Below are 27,616 nucleotides of genomic sequence, written 5' to 3' on the forward strand. Positions count from 1 at the left end.
AACAAATACAGGAGAATTCCAGGGAATGGTTGATTTTTCAATATGTTGAGCATTTAGCTGCTCCTGTACCAGCTCTTCTAGTGCTTGTACTTTTTCTGATGTCAAAGGCCATTGTTACAACCACATAAGTTTGTCAGTTAACCATTTTAAAGATTTGTTTTATGTTTATGAGTGCTCGATCTGCATGTACACCTTTACACCAGAAGAGGGCATCAGATCCCACTGGAGATGGTTGTGAGCCACCTTGTGGTTGCTGGGAATTGAAATCAGGACCTCTGGAAGAGCAGCCAGTGCTCTTAACTACTGAGCCATCTCTCCAGCCGCACTTGGTACCTTTGAAAGACCAACAGCTATTGTGTCCTGTTTATGTACAACCTGAACAGTCTGTAACTGTTCTTGATAATACCTTTTAATATTTTTCTCAGAAGCATTCTTTCTTTTATGGTTTGTTTCTGAGATTGGAGGAATGTTAATCTGTGTTTTCCATTGTGGCAACAAATCATGTCCCCATAAATTCACGGCTATATACCCTAGAAGCTGAATACATCATGAAGAGGCCACTCTGGATGCCAAGATTTGGGTGAAATTATTGTTACATCTGATCCTGTGTCTACTAAACCTTCAATTTCATTGCCATTTATTTGTATTTTTAGTTTTGGTCTCTGATCATTTATAGCAGTTTGCCAAAATACTTGTTTTCTTGTCTCTCCTGAATTTTTTGTTTTATCTCCTCAAGTTCTGTCCTTGATTACAACCAGAGCAGTGTTTTTTAGTTCTGAGACAGGGTTTCTCTGTGTAACAGCTAAAGCTGTCCTGGAACTAGCTCTGTAGACCAGGCTGGCCTCGAACTCACAGAGATCCACCTGCCTCTGCCTCCTGAGTGCTGGGATTACAGGCATGCGCCACCACCGCTTGGCTCTCTTATTTTTTATGTCCCACTGGCATCTCTTCTTGCCTCTTCCTCTTCTTCCCAGAGTTCCCCTCTCTCTCCCGAAGTCCCACCCATTTTCTCCTGCCTACCTATTGGCCATTCAGCTCTTTATTAAACCAATCAGCAGGCACCTTAAGCAGAAACACATATATTTACAGCATACAGATTTTCCCATAACAATCTCTAGGAAAAAACATTGCTTCTAAGAATGCCTTACCTACAGTCCCTTTTCTGTGGTGATAATAGTGTGTTCTCCAATAAATTTTGTCTGAGGATCAGAGGACAGAGCCAACCACTAGGTTAGACAGAGGTCAGGCCGTGGTGGTGCACACTTTTAATCCTAGCACTCAGGAGGCAGAGATCCATCTGGATCCTGAGTTCAAGGCCACCCTGGACTACTGAGATTGACTCAGTCTAGGAGAGAAATAGAGCCAGGCAGTGGTGGCACACACCTTTAATCCCAAGAAGTGATACGGCTGGGTGGGGACAGGAACTAAAGGCTCTTTTTGGCTGACGCCTTTGGGTGATAGAGTGTACCCCCACAGTCCCAGCTACTCCTAAGTCTGAGGCAGGGGAAAGAAGATCATTTGAGCCTAGGAATTTAATACCTTGTCTCTGAAAAGTGGGGAAGGTGCATATCCAAGTTCCTGCTGACAGTAGGAACACAGATGCTACCACTCTATTAGCAGTCAGAGGATTCCTTGCAGGAAACATGAGCCTCACGTATGTAAAACCTTCAACCTGGTGCATCTCCAAAGGAACCGAAAGCTGGTGTTCTCAAATGGCCTAGAGAATTGACCTGCCTTCTCTGGATTCTTTCCTGGCCCAGTGTGAGCTGTTTTTTCCTGGGATACACAATGGATCCACCCAATTATCCCCGGATAAAGCTGGGGTTTGCTCCCAAAGCTGAGTATGCCACCACTGGCACCATAAAGCCCTATAGGAAAAGGCAGCCTGCAAATATGGACCTAAAGGCAGGACCAAGACAGCAGCACGCCAGGACAAACAATGACACCACATCAATAATTCCAAATTTTATTTTCTTAAACTGATATGACACAGTGAAACGCAAAAGAGGTGGACTCACACAAAATTCATCTTAAAATTGACAGGCTGAGCCCTGCTTTGGAGAGCAGGTTTGGCTCATGCCACACACAGCCAGCCACACGCATACACAGCCACCCAGCAGCCATTAGGAATCAGGTGGTAGCTAAGGAGCCCTGCGCCAGCCTCCCTGGTGGCTCTTGATTCCAGTTGGCCACAAAGCAATAAATACAACATGTTACATGCAAGGGAGGTCATGGGGTGACTAGAGAGGCTAGTCTTAGAGATCTGCTTTTCTGTATGTCCAAGCACAGTGGCAATATTTCAAGTATTGCAAAAAAACAAAACAAAACAAAAAAAAAAACACACACACACACACACAAGAAAAGTGGTGTGTGTGTGTGTATGTGTGTGTAGTCTATAACTCTGAACATTGTTTGGGGACAGCAACCCCAGGTCTGCCTTGTGGACACCCAGATACTTTCAAGTATGCATGGACAGAGCAGTGACAAAGGACTAGCAGACCAGGAAGGCTGGGAAGGTATTAGCTTATGTCCACCCTGGAGCCTGGAAGACAAGCCTCAGCACAGATCCTGAAGGCCATCAAGCACAGGAGCCAGACTGACAGGAAAGCTCCAAGGGAGACATTTTTGCATATGTTATTTTTCACCCACACCTGCCCGCTGCATGGGGAGGACGGCATCTGGGCACTGCCCTTTCTGCCATCGAACAGGGACAGTTGATAGAAACAGCCAGCCACACACTCACACATGCACACAACACCACAGCAGGTAGCCTCATCTCACCCTTAGCCACACAGCTGGTACCGTCTCCTCCATCGGAAACACTCAGAGCAATGCTCTGCCTTCCCCTCCCCACCCTTCCAATTCTTAAACATCGTAACTTTCCTTTTTTAAAGAAAAACTGAGTTTGGAGGGTGAGGGTGATACATTTTAGGAGTAAAGTGTGGAAGTTCTGAGTTTAAAAAGCATGGTGCTTCACAATGACTGTCCCTAATGAACATTTAAACAGGAGGACTGTTTCTCCCCTAGGAGGCAAGCCTGTGTTTTCCTCCAAAGACCAGACACAGGTGGAGGTGCACACTGGGCTATTTATACACGTAGACATGGTCTGCATCTGTACAGCATCTTGGAGAGCAAGAGCCAGGAACGGGAGGCGGGTTCCCAGCAGTCTGAGGGGCTGGCTGAGGTTCTCCAGTCTCTGTCTGCATAAAGTGCTCCGGTGACTTACAAAGCTGGGTGGGTAGCCTCAGAGGGAGAGGTTCCTAGAGATATCAGGAGGCCAAAAGGCCACACCCTTTTTTTCTGGACAATGGGGCAAGTGAGCTGTGAGAAAAAGCTCGCTTTGGCTTCGAGTCAGCAACAGTCTCAGGGCCTTGCCTGTCCATGGGGCTGCCGTGGGCTCTGCAGGTGGCAGGTGCCCACGCTCACCAGCCTACCACCTCTCAGCGCCACACCTGCCTGCCAAGGGAGCCAGCTGGGAAGGATATGCTCAGAAACTCCTGTCCCAGTGGGCAAGGGAGCCGTCCCTGGCACTTTGATGTCCATCTACCAGCAGAGACTGGCAGCCTAGGAAGCAAGAGTTGCATCAGTCTATACAGGTCCACCACGTAGCATTCCTGCTGGACTTGGCTGGCAGCAGTCTCAGCACCATCGGATCAGTGTCAAGAAGGACAGTCTGCCAGGTTTCAGACCCTACCCTGCAGGGTGGCAGAGGGGACTGGACTCCAAGGGCACAGCAGGCTGGAAGCAACCAGTCAGGCACAGATGCCACTCAGCAGGGCCGAGAGTCTCCGCTCAATGCACAGCTTGCCTGTGGAAGAGGGAGCATGAGGTGGGGAGGTCACACCTACCACCCCACTCAGGCTGCCAGGGAAAGGCACTCACACTTGGCAATGTTCTCAATGTCTGCCTGGTCTGTGAGTGTTTGCTGTAGCCCCTCCAGCAGTAGCAGGGCTTTGTGATAGCGTGGTACACAGCCCTCTCGGTGCTGGAACATCTCGTCCAGAGCAGCAGATTGCACCTGTAGACGAAGGCAGAGCTGAGCAGAGTCAGAGCAAGGCAGGAGTGGCCTGAATGCTCAGCACACTGCACACTGTGATTGGCTCAAGTTCATCTGTAGTGAGCATGAAAGAATGGCTAATTATTAGCCAGGTGGTGGTGGTGGTGGTGGTGGTGGTGGTGGTGCACGCCTTTAATCCTAGCACTTGGGAGGCAGAGTCAAGAAGATCTCTGTGAGTTTGAGGCCAGCCTGGCCTACAGAGCAAGTAAGTTCAAGGGCAGTCAGGGCTACACACAGAAACCCTGTCTAGGAAAAAAAAAAAAAAAAAAAAAAAAGAATGGCTAATGTCCTGGGGATGGCTAAAGAATTAAGGAATTAGCTACATAATACTCATAGAGCCAGGTGACCTGCCTGCATGGTGGCCACTGTGCTGTCTGCTTGGCTGGATACAACAACCAAACCCAACTCCAGCACAATCGGTGGCTCTATGGGCAGTGTGCATGGCACTCATCGTGTCGTCCCACCTGAGAAAGGAGCACGGTTTGGCAGATGTGTTCCTCATAGGTGAGGAACAGAATAATCTCAAAGCAGAAGCCCTGCCTTGGGCTGTGATCTACACGTTTATGGAGGAGACTGAATCTCAGGGAGGATGGCTAGGTGGTGGACAGGGCATTGTGCCAGTTCATGGGAAGCCCCAGCTCCTGCTGGGTAGAGCATCCCCTAACGTCAGAGACCTCTAGCACCTGCCAGTACCCTAGGAACAATATCCCAAGCCCCACCAGACAAATCACACAGACTGCCCCATACCATCTGCACAGCGTGGCTAAGGATAAGCCGCTCAGCGGTGACACCATGGATCCCATCCAGCAGCCGTTGTTTGTCCAAAAAGAAGCGATGAAGCCGCAAACTGAGGCCCTGACAGGACACCACGCTGGCCTTATACAGCTCATTTAGTCTGCGTACCACTAGGGTAGAAGAGTCAGTCATTTCAGGCCCACAGGAGTATAGGACCCCCATCGAGGACTGGAAAGCATGTGAGTAAAGGGGCATGTTCCACTTGCACAGCAGCCACAGGCCCCAGCTGTCCCCAGCCCTATGTAGCAAGATCAACATCAGTCCAAGTAGCTCTGTCCTGGGTAAAACCAGGAGGCCAGGCCCTGTGTACCCATTCTGCCAACTGCCCTCTGGTGTGGCCTAGGCCTACCCATGTGGCCTTATCTGCCCTCTCTCTCTCAGTGTGGCTTGCTCACTCTTACCCCAGCACCACATCCTTACCCTGCTTCACAGTGGATGAAAGGCAGAGCTTGCCAGCTCGGATCTGGCCAATGGCAGTCTGTAGGCCCGAGGATAGAAGCTCGGCCACCTTCAAGTATAGTACCAGTTGTTCTGCAAAGCTAGAGGGCAACGAACAGGTCAGAGGCAAGTCAGCAATGCCCAGGAGCTGCCTTCTCAGTCCCCAGGCAACACCTACCCCCAGTCGCGGCTCAACTGACTGATCTGGTCAGCCACCACACTTTCCTGAAGCTGGTACTCAGGGCCCCCGGCCGCCTCACTGGCACTACCCTTCAGGGCTGCAATCTCCAGAATTTGCTGTGCAAATGCAAGTGTGAAGCGCAGATTGTGTAGGGTCTCCGTGTGCTCTTGCTGAGGAAGCAATAAAGGTCAGAGCCTGGGACACACAAGTGTGTGTAGCAGGGCTGAAAGGTTGATCTGCCAAAGGGGCGCCTCCCCCCACCCCACCCCACTAGTATTAAGCAGGCAAGTCAGAAGGGAGCACCCATGCTTGTCACCTCCCCACAAGCCTCACCTCCATGAGGGTCTCTTCTGGGAGGTCAGGAGCCTCGAATGTCACAGCCCCCTCCAAGTTGGCAGCAAGGGGGTCAACAAGGCTACAGCAGTGGCCTGGGGCAGAAAGCTCAGGGGCCTCACCATAGGCCCCAGGTACTAAGTGGCGGGCAGAGGAAGAGCCGGCAGAGCCCAGGGAGCTGGAAGAGCCCACTGTAGGTAGATGGCTGGTAAGGGATAGGCAGCTTGCCTGCTTTTCACCCTGCAGTCTCTGGCCCTCTGAACTCCATCTCTAGAGTTCAGATGTGCCTCAGTTCACATTCTTCCTTATCCTGATGTTTCAATAGGGAACACGACAAGTCAAAGGTGCCAGCACCCCTAGGGCTCTATCTTGAAGTACTCTAGCTCCTAATACTTAAACCCACATCTGCTCAGAGAAGGCAGAGAAGCCACGTGCAGAACTGGGTGGTATAGGGAAGGCAAGGCAACCATTGCCATCATTGTGAAATTCTGGATCTATTCTGGAACCAGGACTCCCAGACAACAAAGACTGGCCTTTTAGGGCAGATGGACACAGAGACCAGCATCTTGGGCACCACCCCTGCTCCATGTACATGCTGGGAATGCCACAGACTTTATAAAAATGGATCTTCAGGACTATGCTACAGAACAGGGATTTTGCACTCAAGAATCCCCATCCCAAGGTGCTGCTCTTACTTGGCATAGCCCTCACCTGAGAACATTCTGGTGCGGGTGCCCTGGGGTGGTGTGGTACCACTGGGTGGGGAGCCCACGGTGAACACCACAGGTGCTGGGCTGCTGGCCCCTCCAGCACGGGCTCCTGGATGCAGGGTCCCTCCAAAACCAGCAGAGGGAGCTAAAGAATAAGGCAGGCTCAGGGACCAGGCTGGGGCCAGACTCCCCCAAACACATCCACAGGCCCTCACATACCAATCTCCATAGGCTTCTCCTGCAAGCTATCGGTGCTGCCTGAGTCGGAGGCCTGAGTCCCGAATGCAGCCTTAAGCAGCAGATCCGTAAGACGGCTGGTGCTGAAGGACCTGAGGCGGCAGGAGGGGAGGCAGTGTGTGCGGGGAGGGCCTCTGGGCTCAGCAGCTGGGGCCCTATTTCTGCACACAACCACACCTCAGGCTAGTCCTAAGGAGCTGTAGTTCTCTAACTCACCTCATTTTTCAAACAAGGAAAACAGGCTGGACTGCAAGGGCCCACCACCAATTCCCAACACCTGCCACACTGGGCAGCCAGTGCACGCGGTGGTGACTTTGGTCAGAAATGATAGGGAGGACAGCTCCTGAGCACAGTCCTCCCAACCCACTTACCGGCCAAAGGGGCCCCTGGTGTCTTCAGCAGGCCGCAGGCCAGAGCCCAGCTGCTGGCCCTGAAAAGGACCCGCCTCTGAGAGGTCAGGCAGTGTGCGGTTCCGAGGGGGTGTCATTACTACACCCTGCCGAGCCAACAGGGTCAGCAAATTCTGAGAGCTAGGAGCTTTCGGGAAGTCAAATGAGGGCCCCGCCTAGGAGGGAAGGACAGCACTGAGAAGGTCCACCTCAGAACCCACAGCCCAGGATGGAGCCCCTGAGCACATCTGTCCCTCTAGATCAGGCACTGAGGATGTATGTACAGGCTCTTACAACATGAGGTGGCAGCTGCTGTGTGGGGCACCCTTTTCCAAAAGGAAAGCTAACACAAAGAGAGAGAACTACACCATGTCTCTAAGTCACACACTGGACTTGTGACATTTTTTGAAATGGAGTCTTACCAAACAGCCCATTCAACATTCAGACCCTCCCAAAAGCTGGGCTTATAGGTACGTGCCATCATGCCTAGTCTGAGATTTCTTCCCTATACTCAAACCAGGCCTACTCATCCTAGGAAAAAACTTGTGGTGCCACACTACCACAGGGAAGCAGCCATGGCCTAGAAGAGACATGGGGCCCGGGCTTTCTTCCCAATGAACTGCAAGGGTCTATCAGGGAAGCTGGCAGTCCCCATTCTGTGAGGCCTTATGATCTCCAAGAATCACCTTCCCTAAACCCCTGCTGGGCACCTCCAGGGAAGCAGCCTGAGGGTGAAGCCCAACAGGCGGCCAAGACACAGAGACCAGGTCCTTTCCCATCCCATCTCCTTCACCAGAGCTCAGGCCCTCCTAGAAGTTAGCCCAGACATTACCTTGGTGGGGGAGCCTAGGATGGGGGGTAGAGGACTCCGCTGTAGGAAGTCAGGCAGCTTAGGTGAGCCACGCAGTGGCCGGCAAGACTGTAGCCCCGGGCATGGCTGGGGTGCGCTGGACTGGGGTGGGCTGAAGGTGGCTCCCAGTGGGTCTGTTGGGGGCTTGGGCAGCTTGGGGCGCACAACATGGAAGTCAGACAGGTTGGGGGCACTGTGCAGGCGGCAGCCCAGCCCAGTGGTCCGTGGAGAGTGCTCAGGCACAGAGGAGCCTGGGGACAGGGACAGAGACAGGTTCCTGAGCTGGGCACACTGGGAAAGTACCAAACAAGGCACTGCCCCGCTCTAGGTCTCTGTAGCAATCATTCTGGACACCTTACTCCGAGAACACAAGAACTCTTACAGCTACCTCAGGAAGCCTCCATGGAGCAGAGGCACAGAGGGCTGAGCAATCTGTCCAAAGCCACACAGTTGGGTACAAGGAACTGAGTGGCAGGAGGCACCCTCTGTGATCCAAAGGTTGACGCTAGACTATTTCACAGTACTTCCTACTTTCTCCCTAAGAGCAAGAGCCTCAACAACAGGAAGGAGACCCCAGCTATCCTTCATGCCTGCTCTACAGACGCTCAGGCCAGGGGCGGTGCCCACACCTACCTGGTCGTGGTGATCTGCCAGCTCGCATATCAGCTCCTTGTGGGGAGGGCACTCTGCTCCAGCCGGGCCGCTCAGGGATGGTTCCCACTGAAAAGAGTGGCTAGATCAGACCACAGCAAATAGAGGGGTCATCACACCCACCCCACCCACTCAGATGAGAAAGGAATGCCCACCGGTTCTCATCCCCATATAGACTTACCTTGGGGAGAGGGTGTATAAGGACGGCCACCTCCTAATGACAGTTTCCTGGCCAGCATGGCTCCATCAGTGTGGGAGGGGGGAGATGGGCTGGCCCGAGCAAAGCCCAGGGGGCTGGTGCTACCTGACCTTCGGATGGCAGAGGACCTGCACATAGTCAGGGCACATGAGGTCTAGTCAACATCACTGAGGGCCCCTTGATGTTACTGAGCTTGTCCTTGGCTATTCTGGCTTACAGACACTGAAACTGCTAACCCAAATTGCCTTCTATAGCTTCTATGAAAACACTCATCCAACCCCTAACATTTACTTTAGTCTACCAAACACATCTTGCCAACAAGATGGGTTTTATGAGCCCACGAGCCCCCAGCAGTTACAAGAGTTCTACAAACTCCATGACTGTCACAGGACAGCTGTGGCAAGACTCTCACTAAAGTCAGGGACACTAACCGGGCTGCCTGGTGCTGAGTAGGCGATTGCAAATTCTGCTCGATGCGCTGGTAGTTGTGCACCTGAGTGGGGACAGGAATGGGGACCGAGGCACCGTACCTGTTGCTGGAGAAGGGGCCAGGCCGGCTGTGGAGAGAGGGTAACCGCTGGAGACAGCACTGGAAGAGGCTCAGGCCCAGACACATTTGGGGAGAGAGGTCTCAGCTTTGCCGCCCAGGCCTGAAGAGCTGGCTTCACACTGTACCCACTGCACACGTGTCTGTGTGACCCCCACAGGTGTTCCAATACCCTAATCTAGAGAAGGTCCTGTAGGCAGTATCCTCAGTTGGTCCCCTCATCAATCCAGCCATACATCAACAACAGCCCTTCAGTGGGACATCCATATTGCCATGTCTAGCCAAATCTGATCGAATACAGGACCTTTAGACACAATAGATCTTGCCAAGAAAGGTGGCCATGACACTGAGGGTCACTGGTGACCATCTATGCTTACCCAGAGGGACTGGGAGAACTGCTGCAGGTTGGAGAGGGAGACGGGGTGCGACCATGGCTCTCTAGGCCAGCAGAGGCCACCAGCGAGCTCCTTGTGGCAAAAGGACAAACAGACACCTTTAGACAGATGCATCCAGACCCTAAACTCCCTCACCAGTCTTCCCTAAGGGGGCCCAGCAGCCTTAGTCCTTCCCAAATGGTCTATTCCAGGCCAAGACCCAAAGGCCCAACTTATCCCTGAGCAGACATCAAAAGAGACTTACTCACCCACTACACAGCAGACTGTCAGGTGGGGGCTTGGCAATGGCTGCCTCAGCTACTAGGTCACCTGTGGAAGAAGAAATCATCTGACCAAGGTGCCCCTCCCTTCCCTGGCTCACCTGACCCCCTCTCTGTCTCTCTGTGCTCTGTCCAATGTCCCTGTTCTCCAGAGAGTGCAGTCTCAGCAGCGCAGTTAATTGCCAATACAGTGGCTTTGTGGGGTCCCAGTGCAAGGGCAGTCTACTCCAGGACAAAAGTGGACACTGGGGTGGCAGCCCTTCTGCACCACCTATGTGTTGTATAGACACTACATGGACCACCCATGTCCCTTTTTTATACTCTGGAACCTGGGCACAAGGCTCTCCAGATACACCTGTGGTGATGACATCCTCCCCAGAAAGTTCAGGGCTCTAGAAACCCATTCCAATTGCCCATAGGGAGTCAGGTCTGAACCCCATGGCCACATGTATGTGGAAGTACCCAGTTGTCTGATACACCCTTATACTCCCCCAACGAATACTGCGTGTGAGTTTGCCTGCCTGTGTAGTGGGACCTGACCTGGAAACTGGGCTGGGACCATGACAAAGTCGTCTGTGTCACAGGAGTCTTTGCTGCTTCCACCAGAGTCCCGGGAACCCTGCAGAAAGCCAGCAGCATCGGCTGGGGAGGTAAGGGTCTTCTGTAGCTGCGGCATCTCCCCCAAGGACTGCAAAACAGAGCAGGGTTTGTGAACTGAGCTCACAGGCAATCAACCTCCCCAAGAACAGTGCAGGCCACAGTGGTGCTCAGGCCCACAGTGCTAAGCAAGGGGCCTGGGCTTAGACATTCTCTGTAGCAGAGCAGATCTTTCTCTTTTCTTTTCTTTTTTTTAAAGATTGTTTATTTATTACATATACAGTGTTCTGCCTGCATGTATGCTTGCAGGTCAGAAGAGGGCACCATCTCTATTATGGATGGTTGTGAGCCATCATCTGGATGCTGGGAATTGAACTGGGGACCTCTGGAAGAGCAGCCAGTGCTCTTAACCTCTGAGCCATCTCTCTAAAACATTAAAGGCAAGTCCCTCTTTAGGGTTAGTGTCAGGAGTTTATACACACACTGCTTGGGAGCCTGTGTATATATAGGCAGCTCTTAGCCATTCATGAAGAATCTACCTCTGGACAGTGTTCACCCCACCTCTCTACTTCTATATAGTAACCAGGGGACATAGAGTAGTGTCCCTGTGAGGAAGCTGCCGCTGCAAACCAGCACCAAGCAGGCACCATGTCGACACACCTCCAGACTCCAGAGCAGGTGGTAATGCTTGGCACAGGCATACTTTTCACAGAATGAGCACCACCCGGAAGGAGCCCTCACCACCAGACATAGACCACAGAACCTGCTCCCAGTTATGTATGGGCCAAACCCAAACACTAGGGAACATTCAGATGGGGCTCAAGCCCCATACAGGCATGACCAACAGACCTGGCACTGGCACTGAGCAGTGGGAGCGTGGATCCCTTCCCTAGTCAAGCAGGACACAGCTACACAGACCATGCCTAAAGCATGTAAGGACCAGAGGCAGCTTCATCTATTTATGCACACCTATCACTATGCATTCCATGGCTCAACAGAAACCCAGGAAGCCAACTCACCGGCGGGGAGGCCAGGTGTGATGCAGAGCTACTGCTAGAGCTGCTGCCGGACCCTGAGCTTGGATACGAGGGCACAGGCACAGGTGGGGCTGCAAGAGGAACATGGGTCAGTATGCACACTGCTGGACCCACTGCAGCTCTGGGACGTGGCTGCCTTTGGCCCAAGTACTCCAGTTCTCACCACAGAGACAAGCAGCCAGCATCAGTGGTACCTCCAGTGCCCCCCACTTTCCCAAGGTGTCTCCCAAAATAGCATGTGGCACCTATAGACATGGGGAACATGTCACAAGCCCTGTCTGTGCCCAGGACCTCCAGAGACTCACACTTCTTGATGGTGGTGCTGGCATCTAAGAAAGGGTGGTGGAAAAATTCATCTGTGGATAAAGAGAGTGAATTATCTTGGTGCCCGTGACCCCGACAGCCTAACCACAGAGCCCTGGGTGTCAAGGCCAGGCCCCAGCTACCTGGGCAGAGGAAGGGCCCCAGACCGTGGCTCTGAGAACATCTGACCCCCATTTCAGCAGGGTCCGTTCTGCTGGCCTTGCTGAAGTAGGAGCAGCCCAGGGCACTGCGGCCCTGGAGGCTGACAGCAGACGGCAGGCCACGGGGGCCGGGATGCTCACTAAGGCCAGCTAACGTAAGGTGCCAGGTGACCTGTGCTCACCAAAGTCCATGCGGTCCTTGTGGTTGCGCTGCAACAACGCCAGGAGCAGCTGCCTCAGGGGGGCTGATGTCTCCCTCGGGATGCTGGGAGAAAGAGAGGATGAGTTTGAGCAAGAGTTGTGGGGTGCCGGGGTGGACCCGCCTGCAGAGTATGGAGGGCTGCTTACGCAGGAACTAGTGTCTTGTTTTTCTCATAAAACAGGCGCAGGTCCTGAGGGCTGCTGGCCTGTTGGAATAACAATGAAAAAGTTCAGTCCTGTGGAGTACCTGCTACCTCAGAGTCCTGCCACCTACCACTGCCTTGCCTCTCAAGTGCCTTCGTCCCCAGACATCCCATGAGGCACACAAGGACCAGGGGAAGGCAGGTGGGACAGAGGGAGTCACCAGACCCTACAACTGAGGAAAGGGTGGCCAGGGCTGGGTATATATTCCAAGGCTGATCAGGGTATACGGAGCACCTGATGGGGACACACTTGGGAGGCTCAGGGGTTGACATTCCAGAGATAGGGAGTGGGGTTAGTTCTTAACCCGAATAGTCAATGTTGGCAAGTAGGAACTATGCGAGGCCTATCAACTTGGGGTCACTGCAGGCATCAATACCATGTCTTGTTAAGGCAGACACAGCCCTGGGTTCTCAAATTCCAGGTTTGGGCACCTGCACATGGGCTAACAGCTGCTTTAGAAGCAAGCAAGGGTGGGTGGAAGGTCCATACTGAGACATGACACTGACCTCTGATGGGGTCATCGCAGAGGTGACCCTTAATTTACCAAGCAGAGAGGTATGGCCTAAGCCCTAGATAAGAGGACTGTTCTGCTAGGCAGGAAGTACCTGTGTGGCAGAGATCAGGAGTGACTGGGCAGGGCCTAAGGGCTACCTGACTCTTAAGGAAATGCAGTGTTTTCAGTGACCCCTGGAATAGGGTATGGCAAGAGCTTTCACCTAGAGGATGCAGGATAGCCACCAAGCTCATACCTATAACCTCAAACTGATTCCCCATCTGGCAACCCTGTACTCTTCCATGCTGGGGACACCACCCTAAATGCCACCCAAACTGACCCCTACCCTCTAGGCTTTGGGAACTCACTAAGACCTTAGTGTCATGGGGCTCACTTACCTGAAAGGGGGCCTTCCCTGTCAGACACTGGTAGACAATGGTGCCGATGCTCCATAGGTCAGCCTTCCCATCATAGTGCTGGGACATGATGACCTCAGGGGCCTACAGGGTGACAACACAGATCAGCACTACTGTACAGTAATATGCAATAACCAGTAACAGGTGCCAAGCACCAGCCAACTGGAGCAGACATCTGCCTGGTATCAAGCAACCAACACACACTACCAGAGCAATAACCAACCAGTTTTGACATGACAAAATGGTACTGCCCTGTCCCGCCCCATAGTCCTGGACCATGAGTGGGCACGTACCATGTACATAGGAGAACCGCAGAGTGTGGCTGCCATCATGTTGCTTTGGAGGTACCGGGCAAATCCAAAGTCAGCTGTAGGAGAAGCACCCAGATTGTCTGAGCTGAAATTGCTCTGGGTAGGGTCCCCTGCTGCAGTCTCTCAGGCAGCCACCACCCCAACGGGTCTCACCAATCTTGACTCGGATGTTACTAGGGTTTGCTCGGCGACCCCCAGGATTGGACAGCAGAATGTTCTGGGGCTTCAGATCTCGGTGGATGATGCCCTTGCTGTGTAACAGCTGCATGGCGCCTGCAATCTGCTGTAGGAACAGCCTGACAGTGTCTTCACTCAGTGTGCGCATGGCTGTAAGAAAAGGCAGGCTCAGGGGACTCAGGACACCATGGTCTTGAGTGTACATGGCTGTGTGGAAAGACAAGCTCAGGGGCTTAGCACCAATGCCACTCCTCAGACCCTCTAGCGTACAGGGCCAGTACATTCTGCAAGCCATTGGGCACCAAGGCCAACTTGTCTTGCAACCTCCAGAAGCTGATCCTTTCTTATTTCAACCACAAAGTCCACCTGCCCCTCATCCCATGCATCCTTGTAGGACTCCCCTCCACATCAAGCCCTAACTGCTAGCTCTTGGTGCTTCTGATAGCACTCTACTTGTCTTGGTTTCCACTTCTCCATTGACACCTCCTTGAATCTTCTACATCCCTGTGCCAGGCAATCAATCACCAGGCTTTGTCCCTAGTTCTGGGACAGGTCTTTTGCCTCCTAGTCCACAGTGGCCTCCAAAAAGTAAGCATAAGTGAAAGTGGAGACAGGGACTAGAGAGATGGCTCAGCAGTTAAGAGCACTTGCTGTTCTTGCAGAAGACCTGGGTTTGGTTCCCATCACCCACACGGTTGCTAACAATCTATAACTCCAATACCAGGGGTTCTGGAACCCTCTGTCAGGTGCCAGGCACAAATGTGGTCCACATACATACATACACATAAAAACAAAAGCTTTTTGTTTGTTTGTTGTTTTGTTTTTCAAGACAGGGTTTCTCTGTGTAGCCCTGACTGTCCTGGAACTCATTCTGTAGACCAGGATGGCCTTAAACTCACAGAGATAAGCCTGCCTCTGCCTTTGGAGTGCTGGAATTAAAGGTGTACACCACCACCTAGGTTTTTTTTTAAGAATGCAGACAAGTCTGGGCAGTGATGGTGCCTGTGTGCCTTTAATCTCAGCACTTGGAAGGCAGAGGCAGGCAGATCTCTGGGAGTTGGAGACCAGCCTGTCTACAGAGAGAGCTCCAGGACAGTCAAGGTTTCACAGCTAAACCTTGTCTCATAAACAAACAAACAAATGAAAACAAACAGTGAGTAGCTCTACACTCAGGCCAGACAGGGCACAGGCTTCACCAATAGTGGTTCAGTGTAGAAATGTCTGATAACCAGCTAACTCCCTCCCAGGTAGGAGCCATAGCAAATGGCACCTCACTGGTAACCAGGTCTGAAAAGTGTGAGTGCAAGGACCACCCACCCAGAGCTGGGCAGGCAGACACCAAAACATGTACACCTTAGATATATACATTTGGTAATACCAACAGAACAAACATTCACTTCAGATCCAGTCTGGACCACTCAATCCTTTTTGTTGGGACGCCCACTCACCACAGCCCAGTCACTTGACAGGTGGCTAGTCAGGGAGCCTACAAGAACTCACACACACACATGCTTAGAGGTCCGTGAGCACCTGAGACACTCAAAAGTCAGCCCTGGACTGGCCTGCTTACCCATTCCTCCTCCACAGACAGGTGACATTTGAGTCTGGCCTAGGGCCAACCTAACACCTGTGGAGCCTGGAAAGTTGCCAGGAACCACCCAACTACTGAAGGTCATGGGTGCAGCATGCTGCCCCAGGAGACAAGAGCAAATACTGGGCGGGCAAAGCTTAGCACGGCTCAGCCACGTGAACTTGAGCATGCAGTGAGCTGACAGGCCACTGCATCTAAGGCCAGGAGCCTAAAGACAGCATCCCCATATCCACTGCTGACTCATCCCAGCAGACCTCGCAGGGCCCTCTTAAACCCAGGGTCTGCTCTGATGGCTCAACAAGAAGCTAGTGTCCCAGTCTGGGGTGGTGTCCAAAGGCTCCAGCAGAGGGAGGACCCAAAGAACAGAGGGCTGCTCAGGAGGTTTGCTAGGGGGTACTTAGGACCGTAGAGTCCCCACTCTTAAAAGAAGACTGAGTAGCGGTCACTTCCTTCAGTCTGAGACAGCAGGCATATCTGGGAGGGGCTGCTTTGAGCTATCAGTCCCCACTGTTTCCTGTTTTGTGTTTGCCAAGGTGAAGCATTCTAAATTACAATCTTGGTTAGCCACTGTGTCCTTCCAGGCCTTGGGCCAAGGTCCCTGCGTCGTCACCACTTGCCTCTCTCAGACCCTCAGAGCTCCATGGAAGAGGTGTCAATACCCTCACTCTGCTCTTCACAATCCACCCACTTGCTGTCTTTCAGTGGGTCCTGAGCTCTCCTGCTGTCCGAAGCTTCCTTGGCCTGCTGGGAGCGCCTCTCTCATTAGTCTCTACCCACCAGACACACTCAGAGGTCTCTTGGTTCAACTCCACATACACTAAAGCTACTCCCCGACCATGAAACCCGTATGCCCTCCCTGCCAGTGCTCACTCTGACCCACCTATCCGGCTTGTGTCCTCATTGCCACCAAAACAGCAGAACCTGACTATTCTGCTCAAGCCACCCACCCAGCATGCGGGAGACACTCCAAAAACAGCTGAGGGTGGTGAGGCCTAAGGGCCTGAAAGAGCTGGGCTCCCTTCTACACAGCCCCAAAGCAGGAAGCAAACCAAGCTGGCAGCATCTTAGGCTAGCTGCAGTATCCAGTTGGAGTGTGCCTACTCACTGTGCAGATAGTCAGCCAGGTCTCCACCATTACAATACTGCAAAAGACCAGGGACACACCATCAGAACACGGCCAAAGACCCTCCAGCCTGAACCAGACTCCTTAACCCAGTATCTGCTCCTTGGACCTTGTCCAGTATAGGTATCCTAAAATCCCAGCTAGGAATGTCAATAGTGCATGCTTATACCCAGCCACCCTACCCCTCTGTCCATCCCTCTGGGCCCTGTGCTTGTTCTGGCCCCATGAGAACTCACCTCCATGACCAGGTAGACAGAATTGGCCATTTCCTGTAAGACAGAACAAGCCATTTGAGATGGGAGTGTACCCTGCATATTCTCTCATGAGACATAACTTGGAAGAGCCCTCGGCACTTGGGACCACTGGTACCCTCAACATGTCATCTACCTATAAGGTTTGAGGCAGAGTGAACATGGCCATGTCTAGGTATCCTCTGTGGCCAAGATTAGGAGACAGGAAGACAACTGTGGCAAGTGGCTTGGGAGATGAGTACTTGTTTCATGGTCATACCAAATGAGGCCTCAGTGTCTCAGACCCTACCCAGGTCTGAGGATTTCTATAAGGTTCAGGGTAGGAAAAGGTTGAAGTGCACATGGACCACTACCTATGAAGGTGGCTCCTGTTCAAAGGGAGCTGACCTTGACTCTTAGACCCAAGAACTCAGCTCCCAGTTCTGGAATCCACAATGCCAACAGATTATAGGCTGGTACTGTCAGTCTGAGTCAGCAACAGGGAGGCCTTCAGCTGTTCTGATCCTGCCTTGTAGGGATTTAGAGGCTAACAGACTCTCCACAGGAGGCATCGTGGTCCCCTCCCTCCACTGACCTCTCTCAGGTTCAGACGGACCCTCACCTGGGTACCAGTATGTTCCCTTGTCTAATCAAGTCTCAAAGGATAACTCAGCTTGGTGTGAACAGGGACTACCCATCTGACAGGGCCAAGCCCCAAACTGTGGTGCCTCCCATGGCAAATCACTCCTCAAAGCTCTAACAACCCATTCTCACCTATTTCATTGACAAGAAACTTGGGACCTAGGGGTATCAAGCCAGCCAGGCTGGGTCTAAGCAACCTGCAATTCTTTCTCAGGCAGCATGATCCATGCAATATAGCTGCCAGATGGGTGGAACAGGCCTTAGGAACCACAGGAAAAAGGTCCTCCCTCCTATAGCCCACAGCAAGAAACCAAGGCCCCACCCCATTCCCACAGCACTCAAGGACGATGCACTCCCTGGTCCTCAGGAACTCAGCTGCAGATAGAGAGATACATAGGAGGTTCCTCAAATCTCTTCCAGAGCCTGGACCAAGAGGGGACTGTAGAAAGAACCCTTCTGATAGCCTGTGAGGGCTAGATGGGACAGATACCCTAGGCCCCAGATGACCCCACCACAGCAACCAATGGCCACCTGCCCCACAAGTCAGCTACCCCAAACATGTACTAAGACTCTAAGGACTCCCTCCTCCTACCCAGCCTCCCAGTCCCTATGACTAATGCTTATATATGAACACCCCACGAGTAACACAAAACATCTGAACACCTGGGATGTGCAAAGAGCCCACCCATGTGCCCCAGAACTGCACCAGAGAGGTTGGGGAGCTAATAAGTGTGTTCAGGCAGCCCAGCTGTCCCATTCCAGCTGTGTTCCCAAGATTACAAACTGGGTGTAGGCCAGGCCTAGACTGGTTCACCAAGGCCGGTATGCTCAAGACCCCCAAGTCCCTGCCTGAACTTACCTGCCCTCCCTAGAGGAGGAGCTCTGCATGTGGCTCCACTCCCACCTCTCTTTGCCTTCCAGGCTAGCTGCAGGAGACAGAGACTGGGGCAGGTGATGCTCTTGTAGAGTCCCCAGTCTGAGCCACAAAGGAAGGCTCAGGAACAACTAGGAAGGAGGTTAGGGACCCAGGATGGAGGGATAGGACCAGGAAAGAGGGACAAAGTCTAGGTAGGATAGGGACCAAAATGAGGGAACAGCCTGAGGCCCTTTCAGTTTGACTGAAGTAAGAGCTGGAGGTGGGCTCAGGGCACAGCAAAGGTGGCAGAGATAAGGACCCATAAATAGCCACTGCTGCTCACACTCGCTCCTTCTGTATCAGAGGGCCTGTCTCAGCAGCTTCAGCCTGCAGCCCAAGCAAGGGAGGCTGCTGGGGCCACTTGCTGTGAACACACACAGAGGGTGGCAGGTAGAGACCTAGGCCTGTCCTTATCATTAGCACAGTTCCCTGGGGCATGATCTGTCCTAGAGCCCCAAACTCATCCACCCAGCCAGGACAAGCAGGGACAGTGACAAGGACAGACAAAAGATCTGGAAAGACAAAGATGGGACACCTCTTTCAGAGCTACTAACCCAGTACCCCTAGGTCTGTCCTCTCTGACACAGCATCTTGCCTCCTGCCTCCTTAGAGGCAAAGCTGCCAGTGAACCATGGGACTTCAGCATCTGCACACAGTCCCCGGCCAGACCCTGTTCAGTCCTTCCCAGAAGGTGATGCTAAGAGACCCAAAAGGGCACAGGGTATAGTGGGGTCAAATTCAATTCATCATATCCAGCTTGTTGCCCCACTCCGACCTGTGACTGTCCCAAGAGAGCCAGACGACGTCCATCTGACAGTGAGTGCTCCCACCAGGCCTGAGCTGTGGCCTTAGTCCCCCACTGGTAGCACCATCTCAGCAAACCCTCTCAAACCTGCTCCTTGTACTCTCCTGCCTCTGTGCTCGACTTCTCTGAGCCCCACAGAATACCAGGCACAAGGATGTTCCCCAGCCAGTTTCACAAACAAGCAAGCCAAGGCCCAAGAAACCAAGGGACATGCCCAGCTCTGTGGAGCAGCAGGGCTCGCCCAGGCAGGCTGGCTTTCATACCATCTTCCATCTCCCTGCCTAAGCCAATACCCAACCAGCGCCAATCAAGCTGGAACTCTACTGCCTGCCTCCAGAGCAGGGCCATGCTGTCTCCAGCCTGGAGGGAGTTGAGGTAAACCACAAAGCAAGAAGGGTCTCCAGGCAGGAGCTTTTAAAGGGAAACAGTCCACCCGGACCTGACCCCTCCATTACAGAAGCTACCCTCCCTAGGAATAGGAGTAGCAGGCAGAGGCCAAAGCACAGCCACAGTAGTCACAGCTGCCCTGTCCCAACTCACCTTGAGCTCACCCAGAACCACCTCTCCAGCCTCTGCTCTGCTCAGTTGGTTTCTGCAAACTCTAGGGGCCCCACAAGACCTTTCAGGAACCTCAAAGGCCAAGACTGCTTCCCTAGCACACACTCCAGGATATTGAGCAGACAGCAGTCCTTCTCAGGAATAGCTTTCTCATCACAGCCTCCCACACAGAGTGGCAGGCAGTCTTCACCATGATGGGGAATGCCCTAGGCTCCCAATTATTGCCATTCTGCCAGTCAGGTCCCATCACCTAGCCCTCATGAAGAGAGGAAGGCAGCAGAGAGTGGCCAGTGGACAATTCACAGCTAACAGCAGGGCAAAGCAAGTCTTGGAGACAGACACCCCCTTGCTGAGCTCCCTCCCTGTGCACAGAAACTCACAAGAGCAAAAGAAAACTTAGGAGGGAGAATAGAATCAGCGCTCCTGCAGGAGCTGGGTCTGCTGCTCTCAGGGGTGCACAGCTAGCCTAAGAGTCCAGCATCCTGGGAAGCTGCACGGGCATCTAGGCACGTAGGAGGCTGCCCCGCCCCAGACACTGAGATATTTTGCTTAATAGGATCCCAGCTCTCCACCCTCTGCCTGCTCTACTCTGGTCTGGTGATCTCAAGCTGGGTCTGGCAGGCGGGTGACATGCACTGACCCAATTAACTCCTGAGGAGCCAGGCTTCTAGACTGCAGAAGGTGGCAGGGCTACAGCCACAGAAAATGCCGGGCTCTTCTGGACAGCTGACAAAGGCAGGCCAGCTCATAGTACCAGGGGGTAAGGAAGGTCCACTCTGCCACACTGGGTTCCAGCAGCAACCCAGGCTGGCCTCTTGGAGGAGGCATCCTGTGTCTAGGTAGGGCTCCAAGCCTACTGCCATGTATCAACTTCTGCTATGGATAGTCAGACCCCTCTGTGAGAAGCCACAAATAGTGCAGGAGAACATAGAGTGGACCCTTGGGAATACAACTCCATATAGTTCCTCTCCAGGACCATATTCCTGTAATCTAGCTACAGCAATTCCGACCACTACAGATAGTGCACAGTCAGAAGTTACTGAATACCCCCAAAAAAACAGAAAGCTCCCCTCAACAGAAAGTCAGTCTACTTGCAGGAAGTACACAAGCCAGCCAGCCAGGAGACCAGAGCCACACAGGACAGGAGGAGAGGGCAGGCAGTCTCCAGAACATGGTATTTATCCTACACAGCCATGGCCTTTAGGATGTATTTCATCAGCCTTGCAACCTCCATATTTTTATGTCATCCACAATTCAAAAGGTAAAAAACCTTGGTCCAGCAGGTAAAAGAGGTGATCACCAAGCCTGACAACCTGAGTTTGATTCCTGGGACCGACCTGATAGAGACACCAACTTCTGCCAAATTATCCTTTGACTTCCACATGTTGAACATATCTGCCCCCACACTAAAAATTTAAAACTCCAGTCTTCTAGTAGTTTCTGAATGATGACTAGTCTCCACACCCCTGTGACATGTGCCTCCTTCAATTCTTCGTTCAACATCAACCCCCTATTTTGGACTTAAAAAGATAAAGCGGGGAGGGGATTAGGGATCTGGAGAGATGGTTTATCAGTTAAGATCACTGGTTGCTCTTGCAGAGGACCTAGGTTTGATTCACAGCACCCACATGATGGTTCAAACTGCCTATAACTCAAGCTCCAGGGGATCCAACTCCCTTATGGCTTCAGTGGGCACTGCACATACATGATACACTTAATACATGCAGGGAAAACATACACAAAATAAAAACAAATCTTTTTTTTTTTTTTTTTTTTTTTTCCGAGATAGGGTTTCTCTGTGTAGCTTTGCGCCTTTCCTGGAATTCACTTGGTAGCCCAGGCTGGCCTCGAACTCACAGAGATCCGCCTGGCTCTGCTCCCGAGTGCTGGGATTAAAGGCATGCACCACCACCGCCTGGCAAAACAAATCTTTAAAAGAAATAAAAATTAAAAAATAAGGTGGGAGCTCAGCAAGTTGGCCCTGTGGGTAAAGCTGCCTACCACCAAGCCTGACAACCTGAGTTTAGAGTCCCCAGAACCACAGCGGCAGAATCACCTCCAAAGTTGTCCTCCGACCTTCACATAGGCACTGTGACACATGCATGACCCCTCCTATAACATAGGCAAAGGTTTAAAAAACAGTTTAAACAAAGAACCATATGGGGCTGGATGGAGAGATGGTTCAGTGTTTAAGAGCACTGGCTGCTCTTCCGGAGGACCAGGCTTTGATTTCCAGCAACCACATCACATATCACAACCATCTGTAATTCCAGTTCCAGGGAATCCAACACCCTCTTCTGCCTTTCACAGACACCAAGCATGCAAGTGGTACGTACACACACACGTACACACACACACACACACACACACACACACACACACACACACACACATATATATATTTCCAGGCAAAGCATCCATAGATATGAAAATAAAATAAAGAAACAAGCTAGGAATGGTGGTGCACACCTGTAATCCCAGCACCTAGTAGGATGAGGTAGGAGGATCACAAGTTTAATGACAGCTAAAGCTATATATCAAAACCTAGTCTGAAAGCTCGATATGTTCATTGGTGTATGCCTTTAATCTTGAGGAGGAAGATGGAGATCAGAAATTCAAATTTAAGGCTAGCCTTGGGCTACAGGAGACCCTCATTCAAAAGACAAAGAAAGAGCTGGGTGTGGTGACTGGTGGGTGTGGTAGTGTATGCCTTTGATCCCAGCCCTGGGAAGGCAGAGGCAGGCAGAATTCTATGAATTCAGGGCCAGCCTAGTTTATACAGTGAGCTCCAGGTCAGTCAACCAGTCAAAAATACACCTATCTCAAAAAAAAAAAAAAAAAAGGAGGAGGAGGAGGAGTAAAGGAAAGGAAGGGAGAGAGAAAGCACATTCAATTTTGTAGGTATACAGACTGCAGACTTATCTGAATCCTGGCCTATCTCTGTCTGGGTCCACGTGACAAAACACTATCTTCACTGTGGATGGGAAGGTCATGACCAAACCCACATCACAGGCCAGTGATGAATACAGACACTCCCCTAACCCAGACAGAAGAACTCAGAGCTAGTCTGTCTTCAAGGTCCAGGTGAGTCACCTCTGGGCAACCTGGCAAGGCGCAGCGCTTCAGAGAACCGGCCAGACAGCGTACTAGCCTCCAGGGAGTCATCAGCAGTAAGGCTGGCAAGCAGGCAAGGACTGAGCCTACATCTATGGCCTGATATTATGATTCTGACAATGCCCTCTCTCTCAGAGCAAGAATAAGTCCAGACATTGAATGCTGGATGAGGAGAGAGCCCATTCCACCCTTGGTGAAGGCCATGTGTTCTAGCTGCCTCCCCAAACCTCTGGTGGATGCAGAAGTGCAAGGAGTTAAGAGGTTTAACTCTGTAAGAGTATGAGGTAAGCATGCTCAGGTCCCTAGGTTCAACTACCAGCACTACCAAATAAAGGAAGAGTCTGTGTTATGTTTTTTGTTTGTTTGTTTTGAGACAGGGTCTCACTATGTAGCTTTAACTGCCCTGGAACTCACTATGTAGACCAGGCTGACCTGGAACTCAAGAGCTCTCTGCCTGCCTCTACCTCCCAAGTGCTGAGATTAGAGGAGTGTACCCTACCCCTGGCCCGGTGTTATGGTTTCAATGCCACCACAGGTTCACATGTTTAAACACTTGGTCCCCAGCTTGTGGCACTGTGGAACCCTCATGGCTAAAAGCATGGATGGAGGACGTTATAGCCAGGCCACTTGTAGTCTGAGCTCTCTGCTTCCCTCATTGGCCAACGTGTGAGAATCATCATCTTCCCCACCCTGCCTTTCTTGCTATGATAACTAGAACCTGTAGCCAAAATAAACTTCCCCTCCCTTAACCTGCTTCTGCCAGGTGTTTGAGACCAGACTGGATACACAGTGAGCACCAGGTTAGCCCGATGGTAGAGTGAGTCCTCGTCTCAAAGGAAGGAAAGAAAACAAGGGGGAGGGGAGACGCCTATGTGTAGCCTATCACAGAAGAACTCCTTTCTTTTATAAAAAGCCCATACACGTAAAAAATATTTGCATAAACAGGGTGGTGGTGGTGCGTGCCTTTGATCCCAGCACCTGTGTGAGGTCAGTCAGGTCTACAGAGCTAATCAACAACAAAACCATCTGTATAGATAGACAGTACCAAGTAAGTACAGCTCTAAGAACTTTAACTCAGGTTGTCACCACAGACTCTGGTATTTCACAGGTAAAAACGCAGACATGGAGAGGTCTCATATGGAGGGACACAGCTAAGCAACACCCGAAGACGGGCTTCAGGGCTCAGGACCAGACCACCAGGAATTACTGAACCCTGCTTCCAACATGGGAGACAAAAGTAGATCTGTTTACCACTACTCAAGATGAGGGCTATGAGATCTCAGCACTTAAGACATATTTTGCTGGAGCTGGAGAGATGTCTCAGCAGCCAAGAGCATTGGCTGCTCTTCCAGAAGATCTAAGTTCAATTCCCAGCACTCACATGACAGCTCACACCTGTCTGTAACTCCACTTCCAGGGCTTCTGACACTCTCACACAGACATACATGCAGCCATAACACCAATGAACATAAAATTAAAATAAATTATATATTTATAAAAGGGGAGGGGCATATTTTGCTCTTGCAGAAGACCCATGTTCTAGTACCCAGTATCCTCCTCAGGTAACTCACAACTGTAACTCCAGCTACAAAAGACGTCACATCCTCTTCTGACCTCTGAAGGCACCAGCACACACGAGACATATACTCACACATATATACATAAATAAATAAATCTTTAAAAAGAACAAAACACTAGTACGATTTGACTGAGATGAGGTTTGAGTCAATACACCCTCAAGTGATGGACAACTGCCAGATGACCATCAGCATTCTCTCTCTGGGGGGCAATTTGACAACAGTCACTCAAACTACAGTATATACAACAACTCTTGCCCACGGCTCCAACTTCTAGGAATCCATCTATATCTCCTTCCTAGCCAAAGTGCCCAAGGCCAGTCATGACCACATTTTGACTTGCCAGAATCCCGGAATAGCTTGTGTCCCTCAGGAGGGGTTAGGCTAGTACAATGAACCACAGACAGTCAAGGCCTGGGCACCACACGGCCTTAAATAACCACAGCAAGAGATGGCAGCAAATACCACCTGTGTTCCTACTCAACCTGTGACCTGACAGGAGAGCCAGGGCTGCAGCGTAGGCACTACTTCACTACAGTCCAGCTCTGAGCCCTGAGCCTGCAAGCCGTCATTCCAATAAGGAACCAAGTGTGATTCTTCAGAGCAGGGGAGACATCAGTGTGTGACAAGAAACTGAGGCGACCTGCCTTCTCCAAGAGACCATGGAGGACAATGGGGATAGTACGGTAGGAAAGGTACACATCTCCAGGGAGCAATCCAAAAACTGTGGGGATGCCTAAGAGAAGAAAGAACAGCAGGCCTCCATCTGCTCAAGGACTGGAGAATGACTTCTGTATATTTTTTTTTTCAATCCCTTCTGCAGTATTGGGAGAGCTTTCTTGGCCAAATCATCTTTTCCTCTGGCCAAAGTGTGTATCTTAAACAAATATCAAGGATACAGAGCAACAACCCCCAGGCCATGGGATGAAAGGCCCTGGAACCCAGGGAGAGGGCAGGGACTCGCATTTCTCAGCACTTCCTTTGGCAGAGGAAGCCACAGCCTGGCCAATACTGGAGGAAATGGCAGAGGTGGCCAACTGGATGAAGCAGAGGAGTAGAAACCAGAGCCGGCCAGGCCTCAAATCTGCAGAGGATCTAACCAACTATCTGTCCAGTTCTGAAGACAACCATGGAAATGACCAGGCCTGGAACTGTGGGAACCTGGCGGGGACCACAAGGTGGGATGAGGGCCAGGGTGAGTCCCTATGAAGGTCATGTCATCTACTCAGCCCTGGGTCCTCCAAGAAGCCCATCGACTGTACTGATGTGGCCCTGCCCAGAGCACCGGGGACAGGGGGAAGGGAGGAAAGGCAGGCAGCAGAAGGACAACCTTCTGGACCCAGAACACAATGTCTCCAGCTGTTGCCAGGTACTCCCTGTCATACTGGACCTAGGCCCTGCCCACGGTCACCTCATGACATGTCACAGCCTCCAAGGTAAAGCTGGAAGAGGAGCAGGGGAGGGAAGGAAGGAAGGAAGGGAGGAGGGTAGGAGGCCACCAAAACACAGCTGCCCGCTGGGAACTTCCCTCAGCCAGGGCTGGTCCCGTGGCCCCAGTAAACAGGTTTCAAAATCATTAGTCAGCACTTTGCTCGGGGACCAGCACCTAGGGTTCCTGGTCCCCACACGGGGCTTCCAGGGCCTCCAGCCCCTGCCATCACTGGGCTGGGGGACCTGGAGGGCAACACTGAGGCTGACTGGTCAGCTGGCTTGCTTGCTGAGGCTGCCAGTCCTGAGGCGGCGGCGGCGGCATCCTGTGGCTGGGTCCAGTGGGCCCAGCCCCAACCGCCCGCAAGAAGGAATCTCCAGCAGCCCCTCCCCCTCCCAGCCTCTGACGCAGGAGTGGGCTGGCCAATGCCAGGCCGCTGAAGCAATGTCAACAAACAAACCCGCCAGCCCAGACAGGTGGGCCTGCCAGGGGCACCAGATGCAGTCAGGGCCACTGGGTCACACAGTGTAGAGAGGGAAAGGGTCCTTAGCACCAGGATACGCTAAACCCGAACCACACACGATCTGAGCAACACAATCGCCAGAGATCCAACACTAGTGTTTATGGCCGCCTGCCTTCCTTCCCCATTCAGGCAACAGACAACCTTGGGACAGGGGAAGGGGGGTGCACAAGACCCAAGACAAACTTGGACCAGACATGGGGGTCTCCAGGGCCCTGTAGGGCTTCAGAGTTGCGCAAGCCAGGGACACCACATTCAGAACCCCAGCTCCTTTCACCTACACCACACCAGTCTAAACCCACTAACTGTCCACTGGGGGCTCCAGCCCCTGGCAACCTAGAGCCTGAGGCTGTGAATGGATCACCTGCAAGAATAACATTACCCCTCCCCCGAGCCCCACAGCAGCAAGCCTCCCGGCCTTACCTGGAAGTCATACAACGCCACAATGTTTTCGTGCTTTAGTTCCTAGGACACAAATCCAAGTTTCTCATGAGCGAGACAAGAGCCGGCCCACCCTCTCTCCCCCTCCCTCGAGGCGCTGGCTCACCTTCAGGATTTTGATTTCCTTTCCCAGCAGTGTCTGGGACTTGGCAAGGTTCTTCTTGTTAATGCATTTGACGGCCACCTCCAAGTCGTGCTTCTGAAAAGCCAAACGTAGAACTTCAGGGCTGAGAACACCCCTCCCTCTGCCCCCCAAGGTGGGAACACATTGATGGCCTAAGGTGGCTGTTCCAAGGGTCGTGGCATGGGAGGCTGCCAGAGGCAGGCAGGTAGGCTCTCTCAGCTGGGCCTGGAACCTAAGCGGATGGAGTCCCAGGCTAGGTTCCCAGGACTGGTCTGACTCTTCAGGGCTAGAGAATCCTGGGCTGGCGTCTCCTGGCTTCTGGAGCTAGGTTAGCAGGTGGGTTTCCGGGGCTGGGGTCCTGAACTGGGTCCCTCTACGGATTTCCGTAGGTAAGGAAAGTCGGGGCTGGGGTCCTGGACTGCGGGGTCCCCCGGGAGCTCCACCCACCTCACGGTGGCGACCCTTGAAGACCACCGCGAAGGCGCCGTGTCCAATCAGGTCCTTGCGGGAGAACTCGAACTTGCCCACGGTCTCGACGCCGCCGCCGCGGCCCGGCTCCATGGCGCGCGCGGGCCGGGGGCGCGGGCCCGGGGGCGGTGCTCCG

The 27,616-nt window shown here is 52.3% G+C and overlaps 1 protein-coding gene across 4 annotated transcripts; it reads right to left on the bottom strand.

Annotated features, from left to right (window-relative positions):
* Nucleotides 1–1,952: 1,952 nt before the first annotated feature.
* Nucleotides 1,953–27,616, bottom strand: Ulk1 (unc-51 like autophagy activating kinase 1). 4 transcript variants are annotated; one of them, XM_052754905.1, is made up of 28 exons: nucleotides 27,460–27,616; nucleotides 26,995–27,087; nucleotides 26,871–26,912; nucleotides 16,893–16,925; nucleotides 16,639–16,675; nucleotides 13,919–14,092; nucleotides 13,748–13,821; nucleotides 13,437–13,538; nucleotides 12,489–12,547; nucleotides 12,323–12,405; nucleotides 11,982–12,032; nucleotides 11,659–11,747; nucleotides 10,583–10,730; nucleotides 10,031–10,091; nucleotides 9,765–9,854; nucleotides 9,272–9,397; nucleotides 8,823–8,968; nucleotides 8,624–8,710; nucleotides 7,973–8,241; nucleotides 7,123–7,316; nucleotides 6,734–6,843; nucleotides 6,516–6,659; nucleotides 5,805–5,995; nucleotides 5,469–5,587; nucleotides 5,273–5,391; nucleotides 4,805–4,962; nucleotides 3,883–4,018; nucleotides 1,953–3,808 (listed from the first exon to the last, which is right to left on the bottom strand). In XM_052754905.1, exons 1-28 carry the CDS (start codon nucleotides 27,571–27,573, stop codon nucleotides 3,753–3,755), a joined length of 3,105 nt encoding a protein of 1,034 aa, XP_052610865.1. In that variant the 5' UTR covers nucleotides 27,574–27,616; the 3' UTR covers nucleotides 1,953–3,752. The 4 variants fall into 4 exon arrangements, with proteins under 4 accessions (XP_052610865.1, XP_052610863.1, XP_052610864.1 ...); XM_052754903.1 differs by having other exon boundaries at nucleotides 5,469–5,641; XM_052754904.1 differs by lacking the exon at nucleotides 26,871–26,912 and having other exon boundaries at nucleotides 5,469–5,641.

Source organism: Peromyscus californicus, unplaced genomic scaffold, assembly GCF_007827085.1.
Source record: "Peromyscus californicus insignis strain IS unplaced genomic scaffold, ASM782708v3 Scaffold_2__1_contigs__length_46816999, whole genome shotgun sequence".
Taxonomy (NCBI): Eukaryota; Metazoa; Chordata; class Mammalia; order Rodentia; family Cricetidae; genus Peromyscus; species Peromyscus californicus.